Raw genomic sequence first — 26,624 nt, 5'->3', positions numbered from 1 at the left:
ACTAGAGAAATTGAGATTTTAATGAAGAAAAAGAAGGAAGCATATGTCAGGTATAGATAGGAGAGATCGAGTGAGTCCTTAGAAGAGTATAAAGACAGTAAGAGTATACTTAAGAGATAAATCAGGAGGGCAAAAAGGGGACATGAGGTAGTTTTGGCAAATTGGGTTAAGAGAATCCAAAGGGTTTTTACAAATACATTAAGGACAAAAGCGTAACTAGGGAGAGAATAGGGCCCCTCAAAGATCAGCAAAGCAGTCTATGTATGGAGCCGCAGGAGATGGGGGAGATACTAAATGAGTATTATGCATCAATATTTACAGTGGAGAAGGACATAGAAGATACAGAATGTGGCGTAAAAGATGGTGATATTTTGAAAAATGTCCATATTACAGAGGAGGTGGTACTGGATGTCTTGAAACGCTTAAAGGTGGATAAATCCCCAGGTCCTGATCAGGTGTACCCAAGAACCCTGTGGGAAGCTAGAGAAGTGATCCTTGGGTCCCTTCCTCAATGATATTTGTATCATTGATAGTCGCAGATAAGGTGCCACTATTTAAGATAGCCAGGGAACTATAGACCAATGGTCCTGACATTGGTATTGGGCAAGTTGTTGGAGGGAATCATGAGGGATGGAATTTACATGTATTTGGAATGACAAGGACTGATTAGGGATAGTCAGCATGGCTTTGTGCATGGGAAATCATGTCTCACGAACTTAATTGAGTTTTTTGAGGAAGTAACAAAGAGGATTGATAAGGGCAGAAAGGTGGACGTGATCTATATGGACTTCAATCAGGCTTTCAATAAGGTTCCTCATGGGAGACCATGTTAGCATGGTTAGATCTCGTGGAATACAGAGAGAATGGGCTCAAAGGTAGAGAATTGCTTTTCAAACTGAAGGTCTGTGACCAGTGGTGTGCCACAAGATCGGTGCTGGGTCCACTTTTTTTTTTGTCATTTATATAAATGTGAACATAGGAGGTATTGTTAATACATTTGTCGATGACATCAAAATTGGATGTGTAATGAACAGGAAAGAAGGTTACCTCAGAGTACAACGGGATCTTGATCAGATGGGCCAAAGGGCTGAGGAGTGGCAGATGGAGTTTAATTCAGTTAAATGTGAAAAGCAATTCTTAGCAGGACTTATACACTTAATGGTAAGATCCTGGAGAGTGTCGCTGAACAAAGAGACCTTGGAGTGCAGAATAATAGTTCCTTGAAAGTAGATTCGCAGGTAGTTCAGATAGTGAAGAAGGTGTTTGGTGTGCTTTTTTTTTAATTGGTCAGAGCATTGAGTATAGAGTTGAGAGGTCATGTTGCGGCTGTACAGGACATTGGTTCAGCCACTTTGGAATTCTGGTCTCCTTCCAATTGGAAGGATGTTGTGAAACTTAAAAGGTTTCAGAAAAGATTTACAAGGATGTTGCCAGGGTTAGAGGATTTGGACTTTAGGGAGAGGCTAAAGACAATGAGGCTGTTTTCCCTGGAGCGTCAGATGCTGAGGGATGACCTTATAGAGGTTTTTAAAATCATGCGAGGCATGGATAGGATAAATAGACAAGGTCTTTTCCCTGGTGTGTAAGAGTAAAAAATGAGGTCTGCAGATGCTGGAGATCACAGCTGAAAATGTGTTGCTGGTTAAAGCACAGCAGGTTAGGCAGCATCCAAGGAATAGGAAATTCGACGTTTCGGGCATAAGCCCTTCATCAGGAATGGTGTGTAAGAGTCTAGAACTAGAGGGCATAGGTTCAGGGTGAGAGGGGAAAAATATAAAAGGGGCCTAAGGGGCATCTTTTTCACGAAGAGTGTGGTGCGTGTGTGGAATTAGCTGCCAGATGAATTGGTGGAGGCTGGTACAATTGCAGCATTTAAAAAGCATCTGGATGGGTATACAAATAAGAAGGGCTTACAAGGATATGGGCCAAGTGCTGCCAAATGGGACTAGATTGGGTTAGGATATTTGGTCGGCATGGATGAGTTGGACCAAAGGGTCTGTTTCCATGCTATATATCTCTGACTCGATGACATAGAATACAAGGATAATGAGGTAATGCTGGAACTGTGTAAAATGCTGATTATGCTACAACAGGAGAAAGTTGAGGACTGCAGATGCTGGAGTTCAGAGCTGAAAATGTGTTGCTGGAAAAGCGCAGCAGGTCAGGCAGCTTCCAAGGAGCAGGAGAATCGACGTTTCGGGCATGAGCCCTTCTTCAGGAATCAGGAACACTGCTTGCAATTCTGATCATCACATTATATTCTAAAGAGGTGATTACACTCGATAGAGTGTGGAGGAGATTTAGGTATAAGAGAAGATTGGGTAGGCTGAGTTTGTCTTCCTTTAATCAGCAAAGATTGAGAGGGGACCTAATCAAAATAAATAGCAGTATGAGAGACAAACATTGCATCAATAGAACAGTTACTTTATATATTAGTGGAGAGTCAGTAACTAGCAGGCTTAGATTTAAAGTAACATGTGGAAATCTAAAAAGGGAGTTGAGAATACATTATCTTTGTAATCTATGTCATAGAGTCAAAGAGATGTACAGCATGGAAACAGACCCTTCAGTCCAAACCATGATTGGAACCTGGAATTCACTGCCTGAAAGGGTAGTTGAGTCAGAAACTCTCATAACATATAAACATTATTTAGGTATTCACTTGCATTGCATTGCTCTCAAAGCTGGGGGCCAAAAGATTAGAAAACAGGATTTGTGTAGATGGAGCTTCATTGACCAACTTTGATACAGTGAGCTGAATGACTTCCTTCTATGCCATAAACATTTAAATCTGAGATCTAGAGCAGCTACAGTAGCTTCTGCCTAACTCTGCACCTGACCACCCACCTTGAGAGCCTGTCGGGTAACACTTGTCCTACTGGTAAGTCCAATTTTGGTGTTTTCTGGTGGTCAAGCCCCATATCTTCCTTGAACATTTTTGAAGAATTCCAGATTGTCCCTGTTCACATTGTCATTTCCTGAATTGAATATATTCCACCCATTTTTGTTCTGCATAGTTCATTACACTTTCTCTTTTCTGTTGTATAATTGAGGTAATAGATTCCCAAATGCTCTGCCCTGCATCTAGGGCAGCATCAGCGATACATTTAAATACTTTATGCAAGTCTTCAACTGATACATCTGTTATTTTTGGTCCATTCCCCTCACTCATGTGCCAACCTTTCCAAGGGCACTTGCCCTATACCAGTATATGAGCATTGGTCGGGTGTGTTGGGTGGACATACTCTACAGAACTCCACATTCCCAACTCTCTGTTTTAACCAGGGTAGTTCTTGCAGTAACATCTGACTTTCTCCAAGAATAAAAGGGTGACAGCGACCAGATCTACCCAAATCAGAACATGAACTGCATGGCGGTAGTTTAACCAATTTAGTCTGTGCACCAGACTGACAGATTTTGCACTACTTATGACTTGGGTGCCTATATAGGAGTCAAAGGATCAAGCATTCCTATTGCTTTAATCTTTCTTTTGTTCCTTCCACCAAACCTGCTGAGCTTGTGTGTCCCAGATCCCAGCTATCCTTCCATATCTGTTCTATGAACTTCTTATGTTTCAGATACACGTACCACAATTTGGACTCCTCCTTGGCCATGCTCCCTCTGGGCATCCTCGCCCTCAGCCGTTATCCCATTCCCATCACCACATGAAATCTTACTATATACTGTCATTCCCCGATCACTGATCCAGGCACAGTTTTTCATCTGCATTATGTCTTCTGCCTCAGAAGTCCTGCTAGTTGCGCTAGGCTGTTTTGGAGGTAACTGTTACCAGTCATCTTTATTCAAGAAATTAGAGGGGAGCCAAAGGACAGAGTGACATCTGTCCTGTGATTTCCAAAGTGTTTTATCGTACTTAATTGCACATGATCCACCAATAGGCAAGAGGTTACATCTGCATTTATACTCACAATTGATGTATTTATCCTTTTTTTTGTCATTGTCCACCCACTCCCAGAAATGTTTGCTCTGTGTTAAGTTTTGTTGGGCAGAATTTTACTACTCCTTCTGCTTGCTGAGATATGTTTGTGCAACATTGAGATTCATTCAATGTAAATTAATCTGGCCTACTGTATTTGCTGCTCACAACGTGGTCTCTTCTACATTGGTGAAACAACACGTAAACTGGGTGACTGCTTCGCCCAGATCTGTATTCCATCTGCAAAACAGACCCCAAGATTCCAGTTGCCTGCCACTTCAACACACCTTTTGGCCTAGCCAACATCTCTGTCACAGGCTTGTTGCATGCTCAAGCTGGAAGAACAGCACCTCTTCTTTTTTTTCCCCGCTTGAGAACTCTACAGCCTTCTAGACTCTATCGAGTTCAACAGTTTTCGGGCAATGTTCTTACCCCAATCTCCACACACCAGATGGGAGCAAATGACTGCAGATGTTAGAATTAGTACTGAAAGCAAAAGTGCTGGAGACTTGATGAATAATCATCTAGTCTCGAAACATTAGCTTGCTTTCTTTTCATGGATGCTTCCTAGCCTGCTGTGATCGCCAGCATTTTTTGTTTCCCCCACACACCAAGCCTTCTCACATGGTCTACAATTACACACAACCCATTGTTAACCACTAACAATCCCCGTTAACAGCTATTCACCCTCCTAGCCTGATTGTTATCCATTCCTTTTGTCCGTCCAACTGTTCTCTCTCTTTGGGCTCTTTCTCCACCTGTCCCTCGCCCTACCCGATCTCTTGCATAAAAACCAACATTTCCCAAGCTGCCACCGGACCCAAAACGTTAACTCTGATTTCTCTCCACAGGTGCTGCCAGAGCTGCTGAGCTTTGCCAGCAATTTCTGTTTTTGTTTCTGATTTTTGGCATCTGCAGTTCTTGCAGATGTTGTTTAGTTTTTAACCCTTTCAGTAATTCTAATTGTTTATCAAACACAGGCAATTTGTTTAAGTGCGCAGGTTGGAATGGTCCTGGAAAGGCACAGCAGGTCAGGCAGCAGCCGAGGAGCAGGACAATTGACGTTTCAGGCAAAAGCCCTTCATTAGGAAGGAAACTGGTGAAGTCCTCATTTCCCCTCCTGCCCACCTTACCCCAGTTCCAACCTTCCAGCTCAGCACTGTCCTCATGCCCTCCCTCCTGTCAATCTTCCTTTTCATCCTCCCCTCCGACCTATTACCTTTACTCCGACCTCCATTCACCTATTGCACTCTCAGCTACCTCCTCCCAGCCCCACCCCCCTCCCATTTACCTCTCCACCCCGGAGGCTCCCAGCCTCATTCATGATGAAGGGTTTTTGCCCGAAACGTTGATTTTCCTGCTCCTTGGATGCTGCCTGACCTGCTATGCTTTTCCAATGCCTCTCTAATCTTGCCTCTAATCTCCAGCATCTGCAGTACCCACTTCCACCTTTTTGTTTGTACATACATATACCGTACTTTAAAGAGGTTGATTTTAGCATGGCCTGCAGGATAATGTGTATAAAGTAACATCTTAGGTTAATGTGTGGCCAAGTGTTCACATAGCTACAGAATCTAAAGAGAAGACTGGCACCATTCCTAAATGAGGTGATCTGAGTTTACATGTACACTATAATTTCATTTAGACTCGCGTTTGCCTTTTGCAGATGCGTGGGAAGAGCTGTAGGATTTTCATATTCATCTAAATTGAACCTTATTTTCTTTGCTTTTCTCATACGTTGTTTACTTATGACTTTGTTGTTGACTTTTTGACTTTGTTTTGTGATCTTTCATATTGATGGGTATTTTCTTAGAAAATTTGGGGATTTATTTTTATTTTGAGGTTAGTAATTTCTTAGGACATGATTCTTTTGTTTCTTCAACTACATATTTTTTAGATTATTTACAGTGTGGAAACAGGCCCTTCGGCCCAACAAGTCCACGCCGACCCGCCGAAGCGCAACCCACCCATACCCCTACATTTACCCCTTACCTAACGCTACGGGCAATTTAGCATGGCCAATTCACCTGACCTGCACATCTTTGGACTGTGGGAGGAAACCGGAGCACCCGGAGGAAACCCACGCAAACACGGGGAGAATGTGCAAACTCCACACAGTCAGTCGCCTGAGACGGGAATTGAATCCGGGTCTCTGATGCTGTGAGGCAGCAGTGCTAACCACTGTGCCACCATGCCGCCCACATTATATATCAGCCATAATGTTGAGTTGCCCGGTGTTGGACTGGGGTGGGCAAAGTCAGAAGTCACACGACACCAGATTCTCGTCCAGTAGATTCATTTAAAATCACAAGCTTTCAAAGAGCTGCTCATTCATCAGCTTGTGATTGTAAATAAACCTGTCGGACTATAATCTAGTATCATGTGACTTCTGACTTCATATTCTGTATATCAGTTTCAGTTTCCAACATGTACTAGGGCTATTTAGATCAGTATCACTGTTTCACTTTCCAGTAAAGCAAGGGAGAGCAATGTGACTGGCAGAAAAGTACTGTAGATTTTAAAGAATGCAGACTAAAAGTACTGGAGAAACTTAGTAGGTCTTGCAGCATCTGGGGAGAGTGAAACAGAGATAATGTGTTGTGTCCACTATGACTCTGAAACTCTTAGTTCCATAGAAAAGTCATTTTGAGTTCAAAACATTAACTTTCTCTCTCTACAGATACTACCAGACCAGCAATTTGTTTGTATTTTAAGTAGAATGGAATTGTGACAGCTTCTTATTGAATGCTTTACTTAAAAAGAAAGAAATGCATTAAAATTAATACACAATTGCATCTAATTTTGCTGTGATAAAGCTTCATGTTCTATCTTTACCCAAAATATCAATCATAAAATGGATGTGAATAGTTTGTATCTCTCTAGTTTGAGACTATAATCTAGAATTATCATGCAAAATATAATTAAAATGTACAAACATGTCCAAATGACCACAGGTAAATGCTTTCAGTAGTACCAAATGATTTGTTTGTTGTGAAAATATAAAACAATAGCCAGTATTGTTGGAAGAAACTATCTCTTTACTGCAAAAATTAAAATGCTGTGAAGATGTAATCGGACCTGTGCTATGCAGTTAAAGATTCTTCATCAGGCTCATCTGGCCCAGATCGTCTTGCGAAAATTAAGCACAGAGCATCTTCACCGTGCCCCAAATGTAAAACAAATATGGGTACCCTCACTCATTGTCAGCGATCCTGCTTCGTGTGTATTGGAGTGCTGTGGCAGGAGTAATAGAGAGGGTCTTGGGGACCGAAGTCAAGGTAGACCCGGTCTCGTTGCTTCTTGGTTTGCCGAATTTACCTTCCTTAGAAGTACATGGGGGAAAAAGCTTTTTAACATTCTCACTTTTTGTGTGAGGAACAACATTCTGATGTGCTGGATGTCTGAGAACCCCCTAGGTTTGTCAGGGTGGCATAACTTAATGATGGAACATATTTCTTTAGATATTTTACAAATATGGTGCACTAGAAAATGAACAACTTTTACAAGACATGGCAGCCCTTTTTGAATTATTTGGAAGCAAATCTGTCTGCCATTTTGATTAGTGCTTTTTTCTAGCCATGATGTTTTGGTCTGTTAAAGCTAATGCCATGAGAGGAAGAATTTCGAACAATCGAATAATTTAATAATTGATGCTTTGGTCGTGTTGCACTAAGTGACATTAATTATACTTATTGATTTGTAATAAGCGTATTTTGATTTCTTTTCTAGAATAGTATAGTAGTTGGTTTGTTGTTATTTTTGATGTTATGGTGCTATATTTTCATATTTTTGGAACTTTCTAATTTTGTAAAGAAAGATTTTTCAATAATTTTTTTTAAAAAGAGGCTGTAAAGAACTAGTCTTTAACAAACTGCAAGAAATTCCAGCTATACACAGGTCAAAAAAAAGAACACTTGTTGCATCACATTATGAAAGCTGATTAGCATCAGGCACTTTTGAGTCATTATAAAATTGGATGAATGCTGCCAACTTTTACCTCTCACTCAATTCAGAGTCAAACCATGTGAGGAGCAATCAAGTTCTTGTTGTTTTGGCGTGGAGGATCCATAATCTTTATAATGACATTTAATTTAATTATTCAGCAATAATATCCCTTGATTGTTATGACATTTTAATATAAATGACATTTTTCCTTCTGTGTATACAGTGCGCTTGGTGGGACCTCTGCTCTCCATATCCCAGCGTTTCCCAGTGGTGGTTGTCTCATTGATTACGTGCCACAAGTTTGCCAATTGCTCAATAATAAGGTAACACTAAAGTTGAAATTCATTATTCAACTGTATTTTATTTAGAAGTAGTAGAGATTATTTAGGCATTCAGTTGGAACTGGCTTCTATGGTAGATTGAAGAATTCAAGAACAGAAGTCAGGAACCAGTTTCTGCTTTTCCTAGGCTGTTGGCTAATCTGCAATGTAGTCAGAGTTGGGACTTTAATTTCTCTCTACCAGATCTTACTTTTCAAGCAAATCAGTCATTGTTATTTGTATCCATGTGATTGATATCAGTATAGTATGTAACTTGCACCAACATTAATCTTTAATTAATTCTCAAATGTAACTGCAATGCAGCCGTGAGCCTTTGTTCTCTGAAGGACATAACCATGCAGACCAGGTAACAACGACATGCTGAATGTATGAAACTAACATAGAAAATCTGATTAACACTTGTGAAATATTATTAGCACAGTTTTAACCACCAAGATCTGTTTCCATTTGATTTTGTGAATGTGTTAACAATGAAGGACACCATATATAAGAAGAAACATTGAACTCTTGTGTGACGAAGCTGCTCCTTTAACAACGTTATGCAGTCTTTGGTATTTTTCAGAGAGGTTGTAAATGACACAGACTCCGAAAAATCTGCAGATTGAAGGGTTTTAGGGCCAATTTAATAATAGCTACCAGAAATTCCCTCAGGCAGAAGGCTTTCAAGTTTTAAAAAGAAACCTTTGTACAATGAAAAGGGTGTGGCCCGTTCTCCCAGCTCTGCTTTGTTCTGGTTTGGTTTTTTTTAGCATTAGTGTGAAGAAAGGCTGCTGGACCCAAAAAACGCAGGTCCAGGCTGGTTCTCTCTCTGCCTTCTATCCTGTAAGAACTGGTGTTTGATTTTACCTTTTGTGCCAAGGGCTGTTTATGGGGATTGTTACAAACATTTGGAACAGCATCATTAAGTTAGGATGATCTATTGGGTTTTTGGAGAAATTGAGTTATTCGGTAATCTGTTTGCAGTTGTTGATGTTTCATTCAATAATCTTGTAAATAAATGCTGTATTGTTTAAAACTAAGTGGTTTGACCAGCTGATTCTCTCCTGGAATATCCACTCTACACCTGCCTAAAACAACTAGCAAAGTTAGGGTCTGGGCTATCTTCTTGAAATGTTTTAAGGGGGTCTGGCCTAGTCCATAACACTTGTGATAAAGTTCAATAATAGTGATGGATGAGTTTAATCTACATGTAAACTGGAAACATTTGATTAATAATAGTAGCCTTAATGAGGAGTTTATGAAATATTTTTGAGGCAATTTCTTAATAACACGTTCTGGAACTGACCCTTATTAGGCTATGCTAAATCCTGTCACATTATACAATATCAAGTTTATTAGTAATCTCAATGTAAAATCACTCCAAATGAGTGGCAATGAGAATATGATTGAATTTTAAATCCATTTTGAAAAGCAGAAGAGTGGATCTAAGACACTAATTTTGAAGTTAAGAATGAATAACTGCATGGGCATGAAAGCTGAGCTCGCTGAAGTGAACTGGCATACTTAACCAGGAGATCGATCGATAGAAACATTAGTTGCAGACATTTAGGAGATATTTTAGAGTACATGCAAAAAGTGCATTCCAACTGTAAATAAAAATTCCTACAATAAACATAAACTCCAATATGAAGATCCACCATCTGAGGTTAACTAAAGAAGTTAAGGAGAACATCATATGTAAGGGAAAGGTATGTGATTACGCAAAGGTATAGGGCAGGTCAGACGACAGGTCAGAATGCGAATAACAGCAAAAAATGACTGATAAGTTCATTAAGAGTGAAAGGAAGTTAGCTAGACATGGAAAGATGGGTGGCAAGGTTTTCTATAGTTAGCTAAAAAGGAATAAAGTAAATAAAGTGAGTGTTGACCCTCTAGAGAGTGATTAGTACCAGATTACAAAGAAATTGCACATGTAATGATAAATATTTGGTTCTGTTTTTGCTATAGATGATAGAGAAAATTTTTTTTTAGATTAGATTACTTACAGTGTGGAAACAAGCCCTTCGTCCCAACAAGTCCACACCGACCCACCGAAGCGCAACCCACCCATACCCCTACATTTACCCCTTACCTAACACTACGGGCAATTTAGCATGGCCAATTCACGTGACCCGCACATTTTTGGACTGTGGGAGGAAACCCGGAGGAAACCCATGCAGACACTGGGAGAACGTGCAAACTCCACACAGTCAGTCGCCTGAGTCAGGAATTGAACCCGGGTCTCAGGCGCTGTGAGGCAGCAGTGCTAACCACTGTGCCACCGTGCCGCCCACTAATGATCCCAGCAAAACCTCTAAATCAAGGGGTTGAAGAAAGGAAGGAACTTAATGAAATTATAATCACCAGTAGTACTGAGCAAACTGATAAGCTGCTCTAAGGTGCTATGATGAAGACCATCAAGGCTTGGAGACTTATCAAGTGCAGCTATATGAGCAATGCATTTACTTTCCAAATTCCATTAGATTCTACAAAGTTTCCATTAGACTGGAAAGTAACACATATAACTCACCAATACAAAAGGGAATGACACAAAACAAGAAAGTGTAGTAGTTTGGTGTCTGTCATGGGGATGGGAGTGTTAGAATCAATCATCAAGGAGATTATGACTGAGCACATGGAAAAGATTAAGGTAACCGTGAAGAGTCAACATGATTTTGTGAAAGGGAAATCTGTTTAACCCATTTATTGGAACTTTTTGAAGGAGTAACATACTCTCTCGGTGAAAGGGAGTCTGTTGATGGGTTTCAGAAAGCCCTTGACAAGAATCCACATAAAAACTGTTGTGTTGAGTGGGACCTCATTGTGCAGGGAAACATATTAGCGTGGATAGAAGATTTTGCTGTCTGGCTGAAAACAGAATGCATATGTGCATTCCTTTCATATTGGCAAAATATGATAAGTATAGGCACTCATGTTGTGGCTCGATTTTTAATTGAAGAGTGGATTGAAGGGATGATGGCTAAATTTGCAGAAAAGCACAAAGATAAATGAGAAATGAAATACCGTAGACCCCCGTACACAGCAGATACATTCCTAAACCTATCACGGAAGCCTGAAACCGTGGATCGAAGTGAACCCATTCATTTAAATGGGAAATTTACCTTCCCGGCAGCCCCCAGGTCCCTGGTTCTGGGTGGTTCCCTATAATATGTCCAGGCCACAGTAAACAGTGGGTTACTGAAATTGCAGAAAACGATTGTACAGACCCAGGGGTTGCCCTGTAACACAAATGCAGACTGATAGGATTCAGTATGAGAAAACGTTTGGTAGACGGAGTTTAGTATTGGGAAAATATGTAGAAATTTATTTTGGCAAGAAGAACAAAAGTGCATAGTATTACTAAAATGGAGAATGACTGCAGAATTCTGAGGTGCATAGGGATCCAGCGCATGAGTTGCAGAAAGGTAGTATGAGGTAGAGCAAGTAATCGGAAAGCCAGTGGAATCTGAAAAATCGAATACTAGGCTTGATGAGATAATTTAACCATAAATATACAGAGCATTGGTAAGACCACACCTTGATTACTGTGTGCTAATTTTGATCTCCCTTTTTTAGGAAAACTATAATGTAACAAAGATGGTTCAGAGGATGTTTACTCAGTTGATTCCTGGAATGAGTGGGTTGACTTATGAGGAAAGATGAGGATAGATTGGGCTTGTCCTCACTAGAATTCAGTAAAATAAGTTTGGTTTGATTCAAGTTTCTGAATGATCTTGTCTAAGTAAGCATGAAAAGGAAGTTTAATCTCATGAGTAAATCCAAAACTTGGGGCACAGTTTTAAAATTGGGGATCATGGTTGCCATTTAATAACATTGAAGGAAATTTTTCTCAGAGATTTATGTGACTTTGGAGTTCTCTCCTTCTAGAAGGCAGTGGAGCCAGTGTGTTTGAATATTTTTATGGTGGAACTGGGTATATTCTTGCTTAGCAGTGGAATCAAAGGTTATTGGGGTGTATGGGAATGTGGAATTTGGAGCATAGACAGATGAATCTTGATTTTATAGAATGATGGGGCAGAATTGAAGGGCCAAATGTCTGGTTCTAATTTGGATATTCCTATAGCTCATCGTTCTCTTTATTCTTCTCAACTAGCTCTGCTAGCTTCACTCAGAAAATGGCCACAGTGTTGCCCTGACAATAATCATTTGGTCTGAGTTCAGCACTACACAGTAACAGTATGACTAAGATTAGGAATTTACTATGTAGCCATTGAAGCTTATTCATCTGCTCATTAATCTGTGCCATCAGTAAGCGTACACAGTATCGGTTTAAGTCCAGTCAGGATAGATAAGATGAAAGACTCTCTCCAACAGATGTTCTAATTTGAGATAAATAGTCAAAATGAATCTCACTGGCAAGTTAATTTGCCAGTAGTTTGTACTTATAAGGATAATCTCACCTTATTTAAAATTAACACATCATGTTAATTTTAATATAATCTGTGCACAAGCTTTTCAGAAATGCGCCTACTGAAAGTTTTTCATTTCCTGATTTTGTTTTTCTTACAAGCTTGAAATTTAGGCCACTGAAGACGACACTTATTGAACATTGTTCTTAATTTTTCTCAAATGCTTTCCCCCCAAATGAAAAATTCAAAACAATTTGGTCTGGATCAAATCAAACAGGAGGATTAACTAGAAATAAATAATTGTTGCTCCAATAAATTAGGTAGCAGTAAAAGTGACCATGATTGCAAAATTTCAAACAATTCACATATTTCCCTTATGGAAAGAAACTTTAGAAGTCCAGCTGATATGTGACTCCAGTAGTATGTATGCTTGAATCTTAGCTGAAATGCTCTAGCAATCCACTCAAATCATTTTCTACAAGGTAAAGAGAAGATTCATTATTACAAGGGAACTAGGGATAGATAATAAATTTGCCTTGCAAAATACACTTGCATTCTGAGAATGTATGTTGAAAAATGTCACAGAAATTAATTGCTGAGCTGGAAGTATTTGCTCCTCATCTGTGCTAACAAGCGTCATGGCAGTTTGCTTGAAAATTAGTTCACCACACAATAAATATTGAACAGTAATGAATACACATCATTCGTTGTCCATTGAAAGAGGAATATTAGGTTCATATATGCGGTATGTTCCTGAAAAGGTAGTGACTGAAGTCAGAGAATTGTGGAAGAAATTACTGTCAGGTTATAATGCTCACTCCATTTACAGGCAGGCTATAATTAAGTCTATCAGCATCACTATTCCAGTTGTTTGCAGTAACAGAATTTAACAATACCAAAGGAACCGTAGAATCTATCAAGTATGTGTTGCGGTTTTGTTTCAATATGAGCCTCTTTGTATAATTTCAATCTCCTGTTCAATGTTCATACCTTCTGTTTTCTTTTGTTTAAAAAAAATTCTGCTTGAATAGTAGATTGTGTACTTCTTTTTCTCTCTGTCCTACTCTTTATAATTTATCTCATTTGTCCTCTTAGTACTTCCTTACTCACCCTCAATATAACTAACCCTTCATACTAACGGCCACTTAGTTTTTTTACAAGTTATTTTATCTCGGTCAGTGATGCAACAATCATAAACTGTGTAAAGAAATTGCTAAAGGACTGTTTCAGTTCTAAGATGCAATTAACAACCTTCCCCAAGGTAGTTAGGGATGGCTAATAAACACTGGTAGTTCTTGGATAGTGGGCGTTCCAGCAGTGCGATTTGGCAATAACATCATTGAAAAATTAGGGAAATATATTTTCGAGAAAGCTCACTTCTGTTCACAATAGCACGATTTCAGCAGGGATCGGTTCATGCACTTCATTCTGTTCTTGCGCTGATGCCTGCGCTGAAGGCACAACGTTGTTGTGTGCATGCGTCAATGTCAGCTGCAGCTTTCTGTGAGAGGTACCGTGCAGAGAGCAGCTTTCTTACATTGTTTAAATGTACTGTGTTAAATTTATTTTTGTTTTGTTAATAAATATGATTGTAACCTTCATTCAGACTGTGCTCTCCTTTGTGTTAGACTTTTGGGTGATTTTTGAGCGATCACGAGTGAGTTTTTTTGCTGGTCTGCCCTTAACCCCACTTTTCCCATACGCCCCATGGTTTCTATTAAACGATCTTCTATCGTGTGAGGTTTTGCTGGAATGCAACTATGGTGTTATAGAAGAACTACCTGTACTGATCTGGCCAATGATGCTCACATCCCATAAATGAGTTTAAAATTTAATAATTTCTTATCACATATTGTCACTATTTTCAATCTTATGTAGCTATATCTTTATAGACAAGTTCATCAACTGCTTTTGCTGAAACTTTACTCCGCATACCCAATACTGTGATGCATGGTGACAGTGTTTTGGTTGATGATCTTTCTTAGGAATAATTTTTTCTACATGTATGCTATTTTTATTTTCTTAATGAAATTTAATAACATGCTTACCTATTTAAAAATATCTAGATTTCAGCAAACTGGCCCAGCACCTGCACACCTCCCCAAAACTCTTCCCCCTGCCCCCCTGTCCCAACTTTGAACTTCTCTCTATGCAGAACGGTGGGTCGAGTCATATTTAATGCTGCTAGTTTGAATGAGATAATGAAATGCTGTTTTCCTGTGCTAACATCTTAATATGTCTTGCAAAGTTCATTTTATAGTTTGCTTCAAAAAATTTATCATATATATATTATGATAAATATGAACTTACTGTCTTTATTTGGCTTGCTGATATTTTAATTTCCATTCATTTTTGCTTTATTTAAACCAAGGTGCAGTATATCATTCAGGGTTATCACAGACGAAGAGAGTATATTGCAGCCTTTCTAAGTCACTTTGGAACGTAAGTTTATATTTTGATACAATTGATTGTTATTACAGGATAACTTATGCAATTCTCTTTATAGTTCTGAGAAAAGACATAACTATAATTTGCAGCAGCAGACTTGAAAATATTTTCACCTTGATTTGTTGGTCATTACTTTTTGATCAGATCCAGAATACCCTAAATCAGGTTTATGTGAAAAGTTATTGTGCTACAGGAGCTGATGATGCAATATTCTGATCCATTTCGAATTGTTTCCACTTTCTCCTTCTAATCCATTTTTCTTCGTTCACCTTCTTCCCCATCACTGTTTTTCGTAAACTTGAAAGTGCAGAACAATCCACATGAAGACATTCTGCTCAGTAGATCAGCCTGGAGCCTTACAATGTGTCTACACAATGTTGGGTATTATTAACACCTCGAGAAACATTTCATTTGGGAGTAGGCTCCAAAAAGCAACTGGACCATCTGAACAGCAATCCAGATGCTCTCAGTAAAAGATGCTGTCAGGGTTTGGGAATATTCAGCCACTTTGCTACGTCCTTGTCATGATCTGAATTGGCATTAAATTGGGGTAACAAGGATTTTAAAGTCCCCTTGCACTTTGGAGCATAAATCTGAATGCGAGATAAGAATAGTTATACGGAAAGAAATACTACCAGAAAGGCCAATTATGCTGAACACGTAACCTTTCATGTTAATTACCTGCAAAATCATTAATTATTGCTGTTCATTCTTCCTCTGCAGTTTCAACCTATTCTATCACTACTGTGTTGTTTGAAATGAAATGATAGTTGCCCATCCTTTCTGAAAGAGTGTGGTACATGCCTTTTGCTTTCTACCGATATTTCTTCTCCATCTGGAGGAGGATGTAAGGAAGATGGTTGCTGGATTTCACAGTCTGCCTGTAGGAATGGAAATGGCACAGTAATTTTCTTGTGCTCAGTCAGGAGAGACTATCAGAGGCACTAATATTGTCATGGTGGCTGCCTGAATCTCTGCTCTGTCTGGTTGTATTCTGAGACCTAGATTTAAATATTTCTAGGTATAATAACCCTTTAAGTATTTGACCTTTGAAGGCTTTGAGTGCTACAGGTGTTTCTGGGATACTTTATCAAGTAAGTATTCAGTTATTTGTATGGGTAAAATGAGTTTGGATTACTCTGTGAGATTACTCTGTCCATATCAGCTGGGATTGGGCACTTCATTGAATTTTGAATGATATACCATGTGGGTAGGCTACTTGGCCCATCTGCTGTGTCAGCTGTTGAAAGTTCAACCTATTTAATTCAGTTTCTCCACTTTTTCATATATCCTGTAAATTCTTACTCCTCAAATACTACCTAACTCACCTTTTGAAAGTTATTCTTTGATGTGAATTAACCAACCTTTCAGGTAGGGCATTCCAATTTACAGAAGCTCACTAAGCAATTTTAAAAATCACACAACGCCAGGTTATAGTCCAACAGGTTTAATTGGAAGCACACTAGCTTTCAGAGTGCCGCTCCTTCATCAGGTGGTTGTGGAGTACTCTACAACCACCTGATGAAGGAGCGGCGCTCCGAAAGCTAGTGTGCTTCCAATTAAACCTGTTGGACTATAACCTGGTGTTGTGTGATTTTTAACTTTGTACACCCCAGTCTAACACTGGCATCTCCAAATCATAAGCAATTTTATTCCCTCTTATGCTGCCTTTCATTTTATTTTTGCAAATCACTTAGTTTACCTTCTGTGGTCACTGAAGCCTTCTGCCCCTAGGAATATTTTGTCCTTATTTTATTACAGCTATTTGTAATTCCTGACACCTCTTTATATAATCACTTCTCAACCTTCTCTGTTCCAAGTAGGACAGGCTTAATTTGCCCAGTCTTACCACTTTACTGAAGTTCCTCATCTGATGTAGCTTCCTAGTACATCTCTCCCATGTCTTTTCCAAATACTTAACATCCATTCCAAAGCCAAGAATCCCATGCATATCTAGTGGCCATTTCAACTTAGCCTGTTGCATTAAAAATTCACCCAACGTCTCTGTCTCTGCATCCCTTTTAAAATTGTATTAATTATATTGTCTCTTCTCTATCCTCCTAATAGCAACAACGTACGTTTGTATAGCACTTTGAATGTAGTAAAACATCCTAAGGTGCTTCACAGAATCATTATCAAATAAAATTTAACATCAAGCATACAATATTAGAGTAAATGACCAAATGTTTAAGAGAGCAGGGAGGTGTAGGGAGGAAAATCGTAGAGGGATGAGATGTCCAGGAGAAATTAGAAGAGCAATATAGGCGCAAAGGCTGGAGGGGGAAATCAAGAACAATGAGAGGAGTTGGAGATTGGTGGATTGTAGGTGGGAAAAAGTCCTCCAGTTAATTTATAAAGAGAGTAGCTTTTTGGATGTAAAGGAAGCACTCCTGCTCCTGGCTTACAAACAGTGCTGTGAAGATAATAATTACCTAATGGTCCAGCCTCCTCACTCCTTTTATAAACTGGATTTTTCCAAGCAATGGAAAATAGTAACCCTAATCCATGCATTCTTGTCTTTAAAATACTGTAAAATTTAAGTCACGCAGTTGCTTTACAGGTTTGTACTCACTAACATGACATCAGAGAGCATGTTGATAAAATTTGTGTAAGTAGTTTGAGACCTTGTAGGATTTTTAAGACTTTTGGTTCACACTCCACTCCAGTGAACCAAGCACAGGCTTGGTGGCATTCTGGCCTAGCATGACATTCTCTTAGCCCAACAATAGCACAGCACTGCAGTTTGCAAGTGAGCGATGTTTGGCATGTCTGGTTTGGTCATTGTTTTAATTCAGGGCGGCACGATGGCTCAGTGGTTAGCACTGTTGCCTCAGCACCAGGGTCCCAGGTTCGATTCTAGCCTCAGGCAACTGTGTAGAGTTTGCACATTCTCCCTGTGTCTGTGTGGGTTTCCCCTGTGTGCTCCGGTTTCCTCCCACAATCCAAAGATGTGCAGGTCAGGTGAATTGGCCATGCAAAGTTGTCCATAGTATTAGGTGCATTAGTCGGAAGGGTATGGGGTACTCTTCGGAGGGTTGGTGTGAATTTATTGGGCCAAAGGGCATGTTTCCACACTGTAGGGAATCTAATCTAATCAAACATGGCATTCTGCTGGCCCAGCATGGAGTCTTCTCAGCCCAGCGTGGCATCCTCTTGGCCTGGCATGACAATCTCCCAGCAGCCCACCATGGTAGCCTGCAGATGGTACATAATGATCTCTTGGTGTGAACTTCCAGTCTTGAGTTGATAGCAGAGCAATCTCTCAGCCTCAGGAACCCTGAGGTGAAGCTGGGTGTGATCTGGAGTCAAGGCCCAGTCCGGACTGGAAGCTATGTGCCAGCATAGACTGGGTCAGAAGACCATTGTTCTGAACCATTTTTTTTTCTCCATTTTATAATTTTATAATTTATTCCTAAAATCTGCAATGCTGGACTTCTTTTACCTCTATTTTTCCAAGAACTGTAATTGAAAAAGCTGTACCTAGGGATCTTTGTACCTAAGATTGCACCGTAAGCAGGGACTTGTACACTTTCCACTCATTGGAGTATGTGACAATAAAGCTGATCCTAAAAAGAAATTCTTATTCTTGTTCTAACCTATCCTTAGAGTTTAAAATTCACCTTTTCAGGCAATCTGCAATCTTTTGGTCTTTAGAATAGTTAGGTACCTATAAGAGTGAGCAGAATCCCTTTTAAGAGTTGCTTTTGCGAAGTTTCCTTCTCTTTACACTTGTACACCTCAATGCTTTATAAATTTGTGTAAAATTCAAATGAGCTGATCTAGCATTACATCGCAATCTTATGTTAGAAGTGCCTTAGTATTAATGGCTGTTACACCATAATATGAATACTACATTGTTCATCCCATCGAGTTTCTTTGTTACAGCATTGCAAAATTACTCAGACATGAGAATGAATTCAGTTAATTTGCCAAAACTATGCAAAAATACGGTTCTAGGGTGAGGTAAAAGAGGTAATAGTCAGCAATCCTCTGCTTAATGTAGCAGAAATTTAAAGCCTGTTTTAGTGGAAGCATTTGAGGACCATGGATGGTCATGGGTGGTGTATTTGAAGGAATGTTGGTTTTTATGTTATAAATATCTGTGTCATAACCTTTCGGCTGCTGAAATTTTTGGAATTTCAGTTATTTTCCATGAAAACAATTTTTCTGGTTTTAGTTGAAGGTCCTGTAAAGTTCTATTTTCCCAAAAATGCCAGATGAAATTTCTTTTCTTAAATATTTGAATTTGGATAAAAATATATGTATTTCTCCACCATTATTACGATTTGAAACATTTTTGACTGTCCAGGTTCTGAATTCAAACTTCACTGTGATTTGTGCACATAATCTGAATAGATATTCTAGTGAAGCATTGTGCAGGTCTTTCCTCATAAGCTTCTTGTTCCCCAACTGTTTCCAGATATCTAACTATTCTCTATCCAGTCATTGTTCAAAACCCCAGCAGGGGTCTGCAGCAAATAAATAGAAAGTGAAGCCTGTAGCTGCTGGAGATCAGAGTTGAGAGTGTGGTGTTGGAAATGCATAGCAGGTCAGGCAGCATCCGAGGAGCATGAGAATTGGTATTTCGGGCATAAACCTTTCATCAAGAATGATTAATTTTGGGCATAAGCTCTTCATCAGGAGCTTATGCTCGAAACGTCAGTTCCCCTGCTCCTCGGATGCTGCCTGATCTGCTGTTCTTTTCCAGCACCACACTCTCAACTCAGCAGCAGAGTAACCCAGTCATGCGACTTCCAGGAAACTTTGTTTTTAAAGAAAATCTACAACGTTCACAGTGATGTTTCAACTACCTGTTTTTGAAAAAATAACTTCAAACATTTCTACAAAACTGGATATAAATCAATTTTTTCCGCAATCCTTCAAACATAAGCCTTAAAAGAAATATTCAATATGAAGCATCTTCGTTATGGGCATGACAGGGCATCTAGAAAGGAGGCTTCCACTGGCTGATGAGTCTACAACCAGGTGATGCAATCTCAGAAATGGTGTAGAGAGGCATTTCTTCATTCTTTGTAATTAATCTTTGAAATCCGTATTCCAGGGAACAGTAAATGCTCGGTCAATGAGATTTTTGTAGATTTCTTGAGACGTAATAGCATCAAAGGATATGGAAAAGTTGCCTGGAGATAGATTATAAGCCATGATCTAACTGAATGGTGAAACAGGCTTGACATGCTGAATGGCCTATACCTGTTCTCATGTGACGTGTTGTTGGGAGACTGTCTCTAGGTAGCTATCCTGTCCCGCACTGCCCATATCGCGCTCAGGGTCAATTGGAGGACTCCAGATTCCCAAAATATCGTCATAACCTTTTAATTAGTTCAGGTGGCTGTCCGGTGAAGATGATTTTTTCAGAGACAAAAAAACTGCAGATGTTGGATTCCAAGGTAGACAAGCAGGAGGCTGGAAGAACATGGCAAGCCAGGCAGCATCAGGAGGTGAAGAAGTCAACATTTCAGGTCTGGGGGTGGGTGTTAGGGGAGCTGCAGGTAAGGGGGGGGGGGGGGGGGGGGGGTGCCAGTGGTGGGGGAGGGTTTTGGGTGGGGAGAGGACAGGGTTGTAAGGTAGTGATAGGTGAACATAAGTAGAGGGTACGACCTGGCTGGTTGATGGGAGGAATGAATCCGGTTGGTAGCTTGTAGGAAGGGCTGAAAATGTGTTGCTGGTTAAAGCACAGCAGGTCAGGCAGCATCCAAGGAACAGGAAATTCGACGTTTTGGGCCAGAGCCCTTCATCAGGAATGAGGAGAGGGTGCCAGGCAGGCTAAGATAAAAGGTAGGGAGGAGGGACTTGGTGGAGGAGCGATGGAGATGTGATAGGTGGAAGGAGGTCAAGGTGATGGTGATAGGCCGGAGTGGGGTGGGGGCTGAGAGGTCAGGAAGAGGATTGCAGGTTAGGAGGGCGGTGCTGAGTTCAAGGGAATCGACTGAGACAAGGTGGGGGGAGGGGAAATGAGGAAACTGGAGAAATCTGAGTTCATCTCTTGTGGTTGGAGGGTTCCCAGACGGAAGATGAGGCGCTCTTCCTCCAACCGTCGTGTTGTTATGTTCTGGCGATGGAGGAGTCCAAGGACCTGCATGTCTTCGGTGGAGTGGGAGGGAGAGTTAAAGTGTTGAGCCACGGGGTGGTTGGGTTGGTTGGTCTGGGCGTCCCAGAGGTGTTCCCTGAAGCGTTCTGCAAACAGGCGGCCCGTCTCCCCAATATAGAGGAGGCCACATCGGGTGCAGCGGATGCAATAGATGATGTGTGTGGAGGTGCAGGTGAATTTGTGGTGGATATGGAAGGATCCCTTGGGGCCTTGGAGATAAGTAAGGGAGGAGGTGTGGCCGCAAGTTTTGCATTTCCTGCGGTTGCAGGGGAAGGTGCCGGGAGTGGAGGTTGGGTTGGTGGGGGTGTGGACCTGACGAGGGAGTCACGAAGGGAGTGGTCTTTGCGGAACGCTGATAGGGGAGGGGAGGGAAATATATCCCTGGTGGTGGGGTCCGTTTGGAGTTGGCGGAAATGATGGCAGATGATACGCTGTATACGGAGGTTGGTGGGGTGGTAGGTGAGAACCAGTGGGGTTCTGTCTTGGTGGCGGTTGGAGGGGCTCAAGGGCGGAGGAGCGGGAAGTGGAGGAGATACGGTGGAGGGCATCGTCGATCACGTCTGGGGGGAATCTGCGGTCCTTGAAGAAGGAGGCTATCTGGGCTGTACGGTATTGGAACTGGTCCTCCTGGGAGCAGATGCGGCGGAGACGAAAGAATTGGGAATATGGGATGGAGTTTTTACAGGGGGCAGGGTGGGATGAGGTGTAGTCCAGGTAGCTGTGGGAGTCAGTCGGTTTATAGTAGATGTCTGTGTTGAGTCGGTCGCCCGAGATAGAAATGGAAAGGTCTAGGAAGGGGAGGGAGGAGTCTGAGACAGTCCAGCTGAATTTGAGGTCGGGATGGAAGGGTTAGGGTTAGCTTCAGGGAACACCTCTGGGACGCCCAGACCAACCAACCCAACCACCCCGTGGCTCAACACTTTAACTCTCCCTCCCACTCCACCAAAGACATGCAGGTCCTTGGACTCCTCCATCGCCAGAACATAACACGACGGTTGGAGGAAGAGCACCTCATCTTCCGCCTGGGAACCCTCCAACCACAAGGGATGAACTCAGATTTCTCCAGTTTCTTCATTTCCCCTCCCCCCCACCTTGTCTCAGTCGATTCCCTTGAACTCAGCACCGCCCTCCTAACCTGCAATCCTCTTCCTGGCCTCTCCGCCCCCACCCCACTCCGGCCTATCACCCTCACCTTGACCTCCTTCCACCTATCACATCTCCATCGCCCCTCCCCCAAGTCCCTCCTCCCTACCTTTTATCTTAGCCTGCCTGGCACCCTCTCCTCATTCCTGATGAAGGGCTCTGGCCCGAAACGTTGAATTTCCTGATCCTTGGATGCTGCCTGACCTGCTGTGCTTTAACCAGCAACACATTTTCAGCTCTGATCTCCAGCATCTGCAGACCTCACTTTTTACTCGAAGCTTGTAGGAAGGGTCAGTCAGAGGAATGGAAGAGAGGTGGAGGGACTGGGAAGGGAGTCGGGGTTTGGGAAATGAGGTTATTTGAAATCGGAGGACTGTGTTGAATCCTCCAGGCTGTAGGCTGCCCAGGCAGAAGATGAGATGTTGTTCCTCCAAATTGCAGTCTGATTTGCTGTGGCAATGGCACACGGTGAGCTTTTAAAGCTAGAGAACCAATACAGGGCTCCCCAACTTGAAACCAGCATCAGGATGCCATTGCAGATAAGTGAGGAAGAGGGCTCAGCAACGCAGTACTCCAGTCTTTCCAAAACTAAAAGCCCTTTTGAGTTAAGCCACCATTATGATGAGAATTGGTTTCATCAGAATCTGAGGCTGTTGCTAAGCCCAGGCAGAAATTATCTTTGACTGTGTCTGGAGCTCTGGTCCTCTTGTCTGCTGCTAGGTGACTCTAATAGGGTAGCCCTAAAACACCCCTTTCACAACATCCAACCCCCAGGAAAACAATTCAGGGAGGAGACAGAAGTGAAGAATTGGTACACCTGCCCACCTGAATTCCTGCCCCTTTTGGAGTCTAAAATTACTGCCCCTGAGTCTACCATAATTTTAAAATAATTTTCATAGTTTTAGATATTTATGAGATCATTCTTCAATCTTTTCAATTTATCCATTTGCTGATGGCTATACCTCATGTTTCTGTTTTCATTCTTGTGAATTTGTTTTACTTCCTTCATATTCTTTTGATTCAGCAGTACTAATTTTTTTTCTTTTCTTTTCCAGAGGTGTTGTGGAATATGATGCTGAAGGATTCACCAAACTTGCGTTATTACTAATGTGGAAGGACTTTTGTTTTTTAGTTCATAGTAAGTGTTTTTGTTCAAATGAGAAACTTGCATGTCATTTTGGGTGTTCAAAAATACTGGAGTTGCCTTAGCATTTTGTGCCAAACAATTCTGTCTTTTTAATCATTTTCTATTAACTGCCTTTGGTTTCTTTTGTTTGTCAAGGTTTGAAATTTCCCATTAACAAAGGAAACATCTATCATTTATTATTACTTTTAATAATCTTAAATCCTCAAATATCTCTTCAAAGGTGCAACTTATTAGTAACACAATGATTATATCACAAACACTTTTTAATGAAAGCCTTGTTTTGTTAATCATGGCAGGATTACAAAGGGACTCATTTCGTATAACTTTGTTTTAAAAAAAAGGAGAAAGTGCTGAACTTCAGGCTGAGCCTTGGGCTCACTGTTTGAAACGCAACCAAAGTTTCCTTCAATGGTTATGCAAATAACAAGTGCTCAATGGAGCTGAAAATGACTGTCACCATGCCTGAAGTGGACAGGGTAATTGCAGTGAGTTGGAGGAGGACTTCACTTTGAAGCGATGAGGCCCTACAAAAGGACATTACACATGCGTCCATACAATACAGATGAATGGTACCAAGAATTGAGTTTTTTGAGGAAGTGACAAAGATGATTGAAACCTGGGTGGTGGATGTTGTCTACATGGACTTTCACGAGGCTCTTGACAAGGTCCCTAATGGCATAGTACATGAAATAGTACATGAACTCACATGGGATCCGTGGTGAGCTGTCATAGAAGACAGGGAGTAGTGATGGAAGGATGTTTTTCTGACTGCAGATCTGTAATCAGTGGTGTTTCACAGGGATCAGTGGTGGGACCCCTGTTGATTGTAATAAATAAATATAGATTTGCAATAGAATGTAGGTAATCTGATTAGTAAGTGTTGGCTCAGGCTTGATTGACTGAAAGGTCTGTTCCTTTGCTGTATTGTTCTTTATTCTTTGACACCACTAAATGTTGTATGTGAACATCTGGCATTAACCACTATGTGGACCACAAATCTTGGACCCAAGCATGCTTGACCACATGATGCAATATCAGGAATCAATCCTACTAATGACTGTGATGCACAGTTATTGTATTGCAGCCTGGAAAGACTCAGCCTTGTTAACAAAGTTGCAAGCTCCCAGACCAAGTTCCCAAAATACAAGAGCTATTCATGTCAGACCTTAGAACATGAAATCTTGTGTACCTTCAAGTTTGCATTTGCTATTAGACAGTCATTTCCTCACTCATGATGAACGGCATATGTCCATTTACAGATGTGAGAACATATTTATTAATGAAGTGGCACAAGTGACACTGTGCTATCAGAAGGTGGTCTTCTTCCTTTCCCTCCTGTTCCATCTCTGTGCAGTGCCAGGGTTCACAGCTGGGATGAAGAGCGCCTCCCTACTGTGGAGCACATTCACCTTGAGTTTTAGTCAGGAACCTTGGGCAAGAGGGCCTAGGATGGCTTTGTGTGTCCTGCTGTAGGCAACTTGCAGGCATCATTTAGAGACAAAAAAAACTGCAGATGCTGGAATCCAGAGTAGACAGGAAGGGCTGAGGAGGTCATAGCATAATGGCAGTGAGAAAGGGATTCACTGAGTGCATGTCTGAGGGAGGCAGACTGCAGGCATCATTTAGGCAGCTAGATGAAAGCAGTGCTGCTGCAGTCCTGTAACAGTTGAATCAGATTTCCTTGTCCCTCAGTCACACCTGTCTGCTATTTTTGTGCCTGCTTGTGTATTTGAATAAAATGCTTAATCATAGATACCACAGGGTTCTCTCCTTCCTGTAACTGAGAAGGCATCTACTCTCCTGCTGTTGTTACTACTCTCCTGCTGGGGCATTTCTTACACAGCAGCTATGAAGATGTGGTATGATGTGCCCCTGACTGTAATCCCTGAATCAGATTTTTACAGCATAGAAATAGTTATGTCTGTTTTGTCTGTACTGGCTCCCGAAAGAACTACTCAGCTAGTCTCATTCTCCAGCCCTATCTCCATAGCTCTCTGAATTCATTGCTTTCTGATAATATCCAGCTCTCTTTCAAAACCTCCAATGGAATCCACTCACCCCACTCCAAGGCAGCGTTTTCCAAACTCTTAACAACTCCCTGAATAAAGAAGTTTCTCCTCATCACACTCCTAGCTCTCTTGTTGACAGTCTTGAAATTGTGACCCCTAGTTACTGATATACCAATTAGTGGAAACAGAATCTCCTTCTTTATCCTGTCAAAACTGTTCATAATTTTGAACACCTCAGTAAGGTCACCTGTTAATCTGTTGTGCTCGAAGGAGAACAAGCCTAATATCTTCAATCTTTCCCTGTATCTAAAATCTCTCATTCCTAGTGTCATTCTAGTTGATTTCCTGTGCACTCTCTCCAGGGCTTTAATATCCTTCCTTTAAATGAGGTGCCTAAAACTGAACATAATACTCCAAATGTGGAATGACCAATAATTTGTAGAGATGTAGTATCACATCCTTGCTTAATACTCAATGTCTTCATTTTTAAAGCCAAGGATCCTATCAGCCACTTTAACAACTGTTTCAACTTGCCTGGCCACCTTCAAAGAATAATGCAATTGAACCCTGAAGTTCCTCTGCTCCTGTCCGCCCTTTAATGTTGTACCATTGAGCCTGTATTGTCTCTCAGTATTTCTATTACCAAAATGCATTACTTCCCATTTCTCTAAATTGAAATTCACCTGCCAGGTGTCTGTCCATCTAGCCAACTTGTCAATGTCTCTCTGAAGTTGCTTAGCATTCTCTTCAGAATTCACTGTTTTCTCTAGTTAGTATCATCTGCAAATTTAGAGATTTTGTCCTTAATATACATCTCCAAACTATTTCTATAAATCAGAGAAAGCAAGGTTCCCAAAACCAAACCTGGGAAATACCACATTCAACTTGTCTCTAATTTGAGAAATGCCCATTTATACCCATCCTCTGTTTCCTATCTTTTAGCCAACTTCTAGGGCTCATGCCCGAAACGTTGATTCTCCTGCTCCTTGGATGCTGCCTGACCTGCTGCGCTTTTCTAGCAACACATTTTCAGCTCTGATCTCCAGTATCTGCAGTTCTCACTTTTTCCTCTAATCCATGCTGCCAAGAACCCATAAATCCCAAACATTTCTAATTTGCTAACTAACCTGCCATGTGGCACCATATCACATACTTTCCTAAAGTAGAGACATAAAACATCCACAGCATGACCTGCC

At 41.0% G+C, this 26,624-nt stretch overlaps 1 protein-coding gene across 7 annotated transcripts in view; it reads left to right on the top strand.

Moving 5' to 3' along the window:
* The window catches only part of babam2 (BRISC and BRCA1 A complex member 2), a 205,386-nt gene that overhangs the window by 152,159 nt on the left and 26,603 nt on the right, over positions 1 to 26,624 (top strand). For all 7 annotated transcript variants that reach the window (XM_060856095.1, XM_060856110.1, XM_060856080.1 and 4 more), the window contains exons 8-10: positions 8,106 to 8,205; positions 14,944 to 15,014; positions 23,328 to 23,410. In XM_060856095.1, coding sequence (XP_060712078.1) covers positions 8,106 to 8,205; positions 14,944 to 15,014; positions 23,328 to 23,410 — 254 coding nt within the window. The remainder of the gene's footprint in view (positions 1 to 8,105; positions 8,206 to 14,943; positions 15,015 to 23,327; positions 23,411 to 26,624) is intronic.

Source organism: Hemiscyllium ocellatum, chromosome 3 (genome assembly GCF_020745735.1).
Source record: "Hemiscyllium ocellatum isolate sHemOce1 chromosome 3, sHemOce1.pat.X.cur, whole genome shotgun sequence".
In the NCBI taxonomy this organism is placed as follows: domain Eukaryota; kingdom Metazoa; phylum Chordata; class Chondrichthyes; order Orectolobiformes; family Hemiscylliidae; genus Hemiscyllium; species Hemiscyllium ocellatum.
This window is presented reverse-complemented; position numbering and strand designations above follow the sequence as displayed.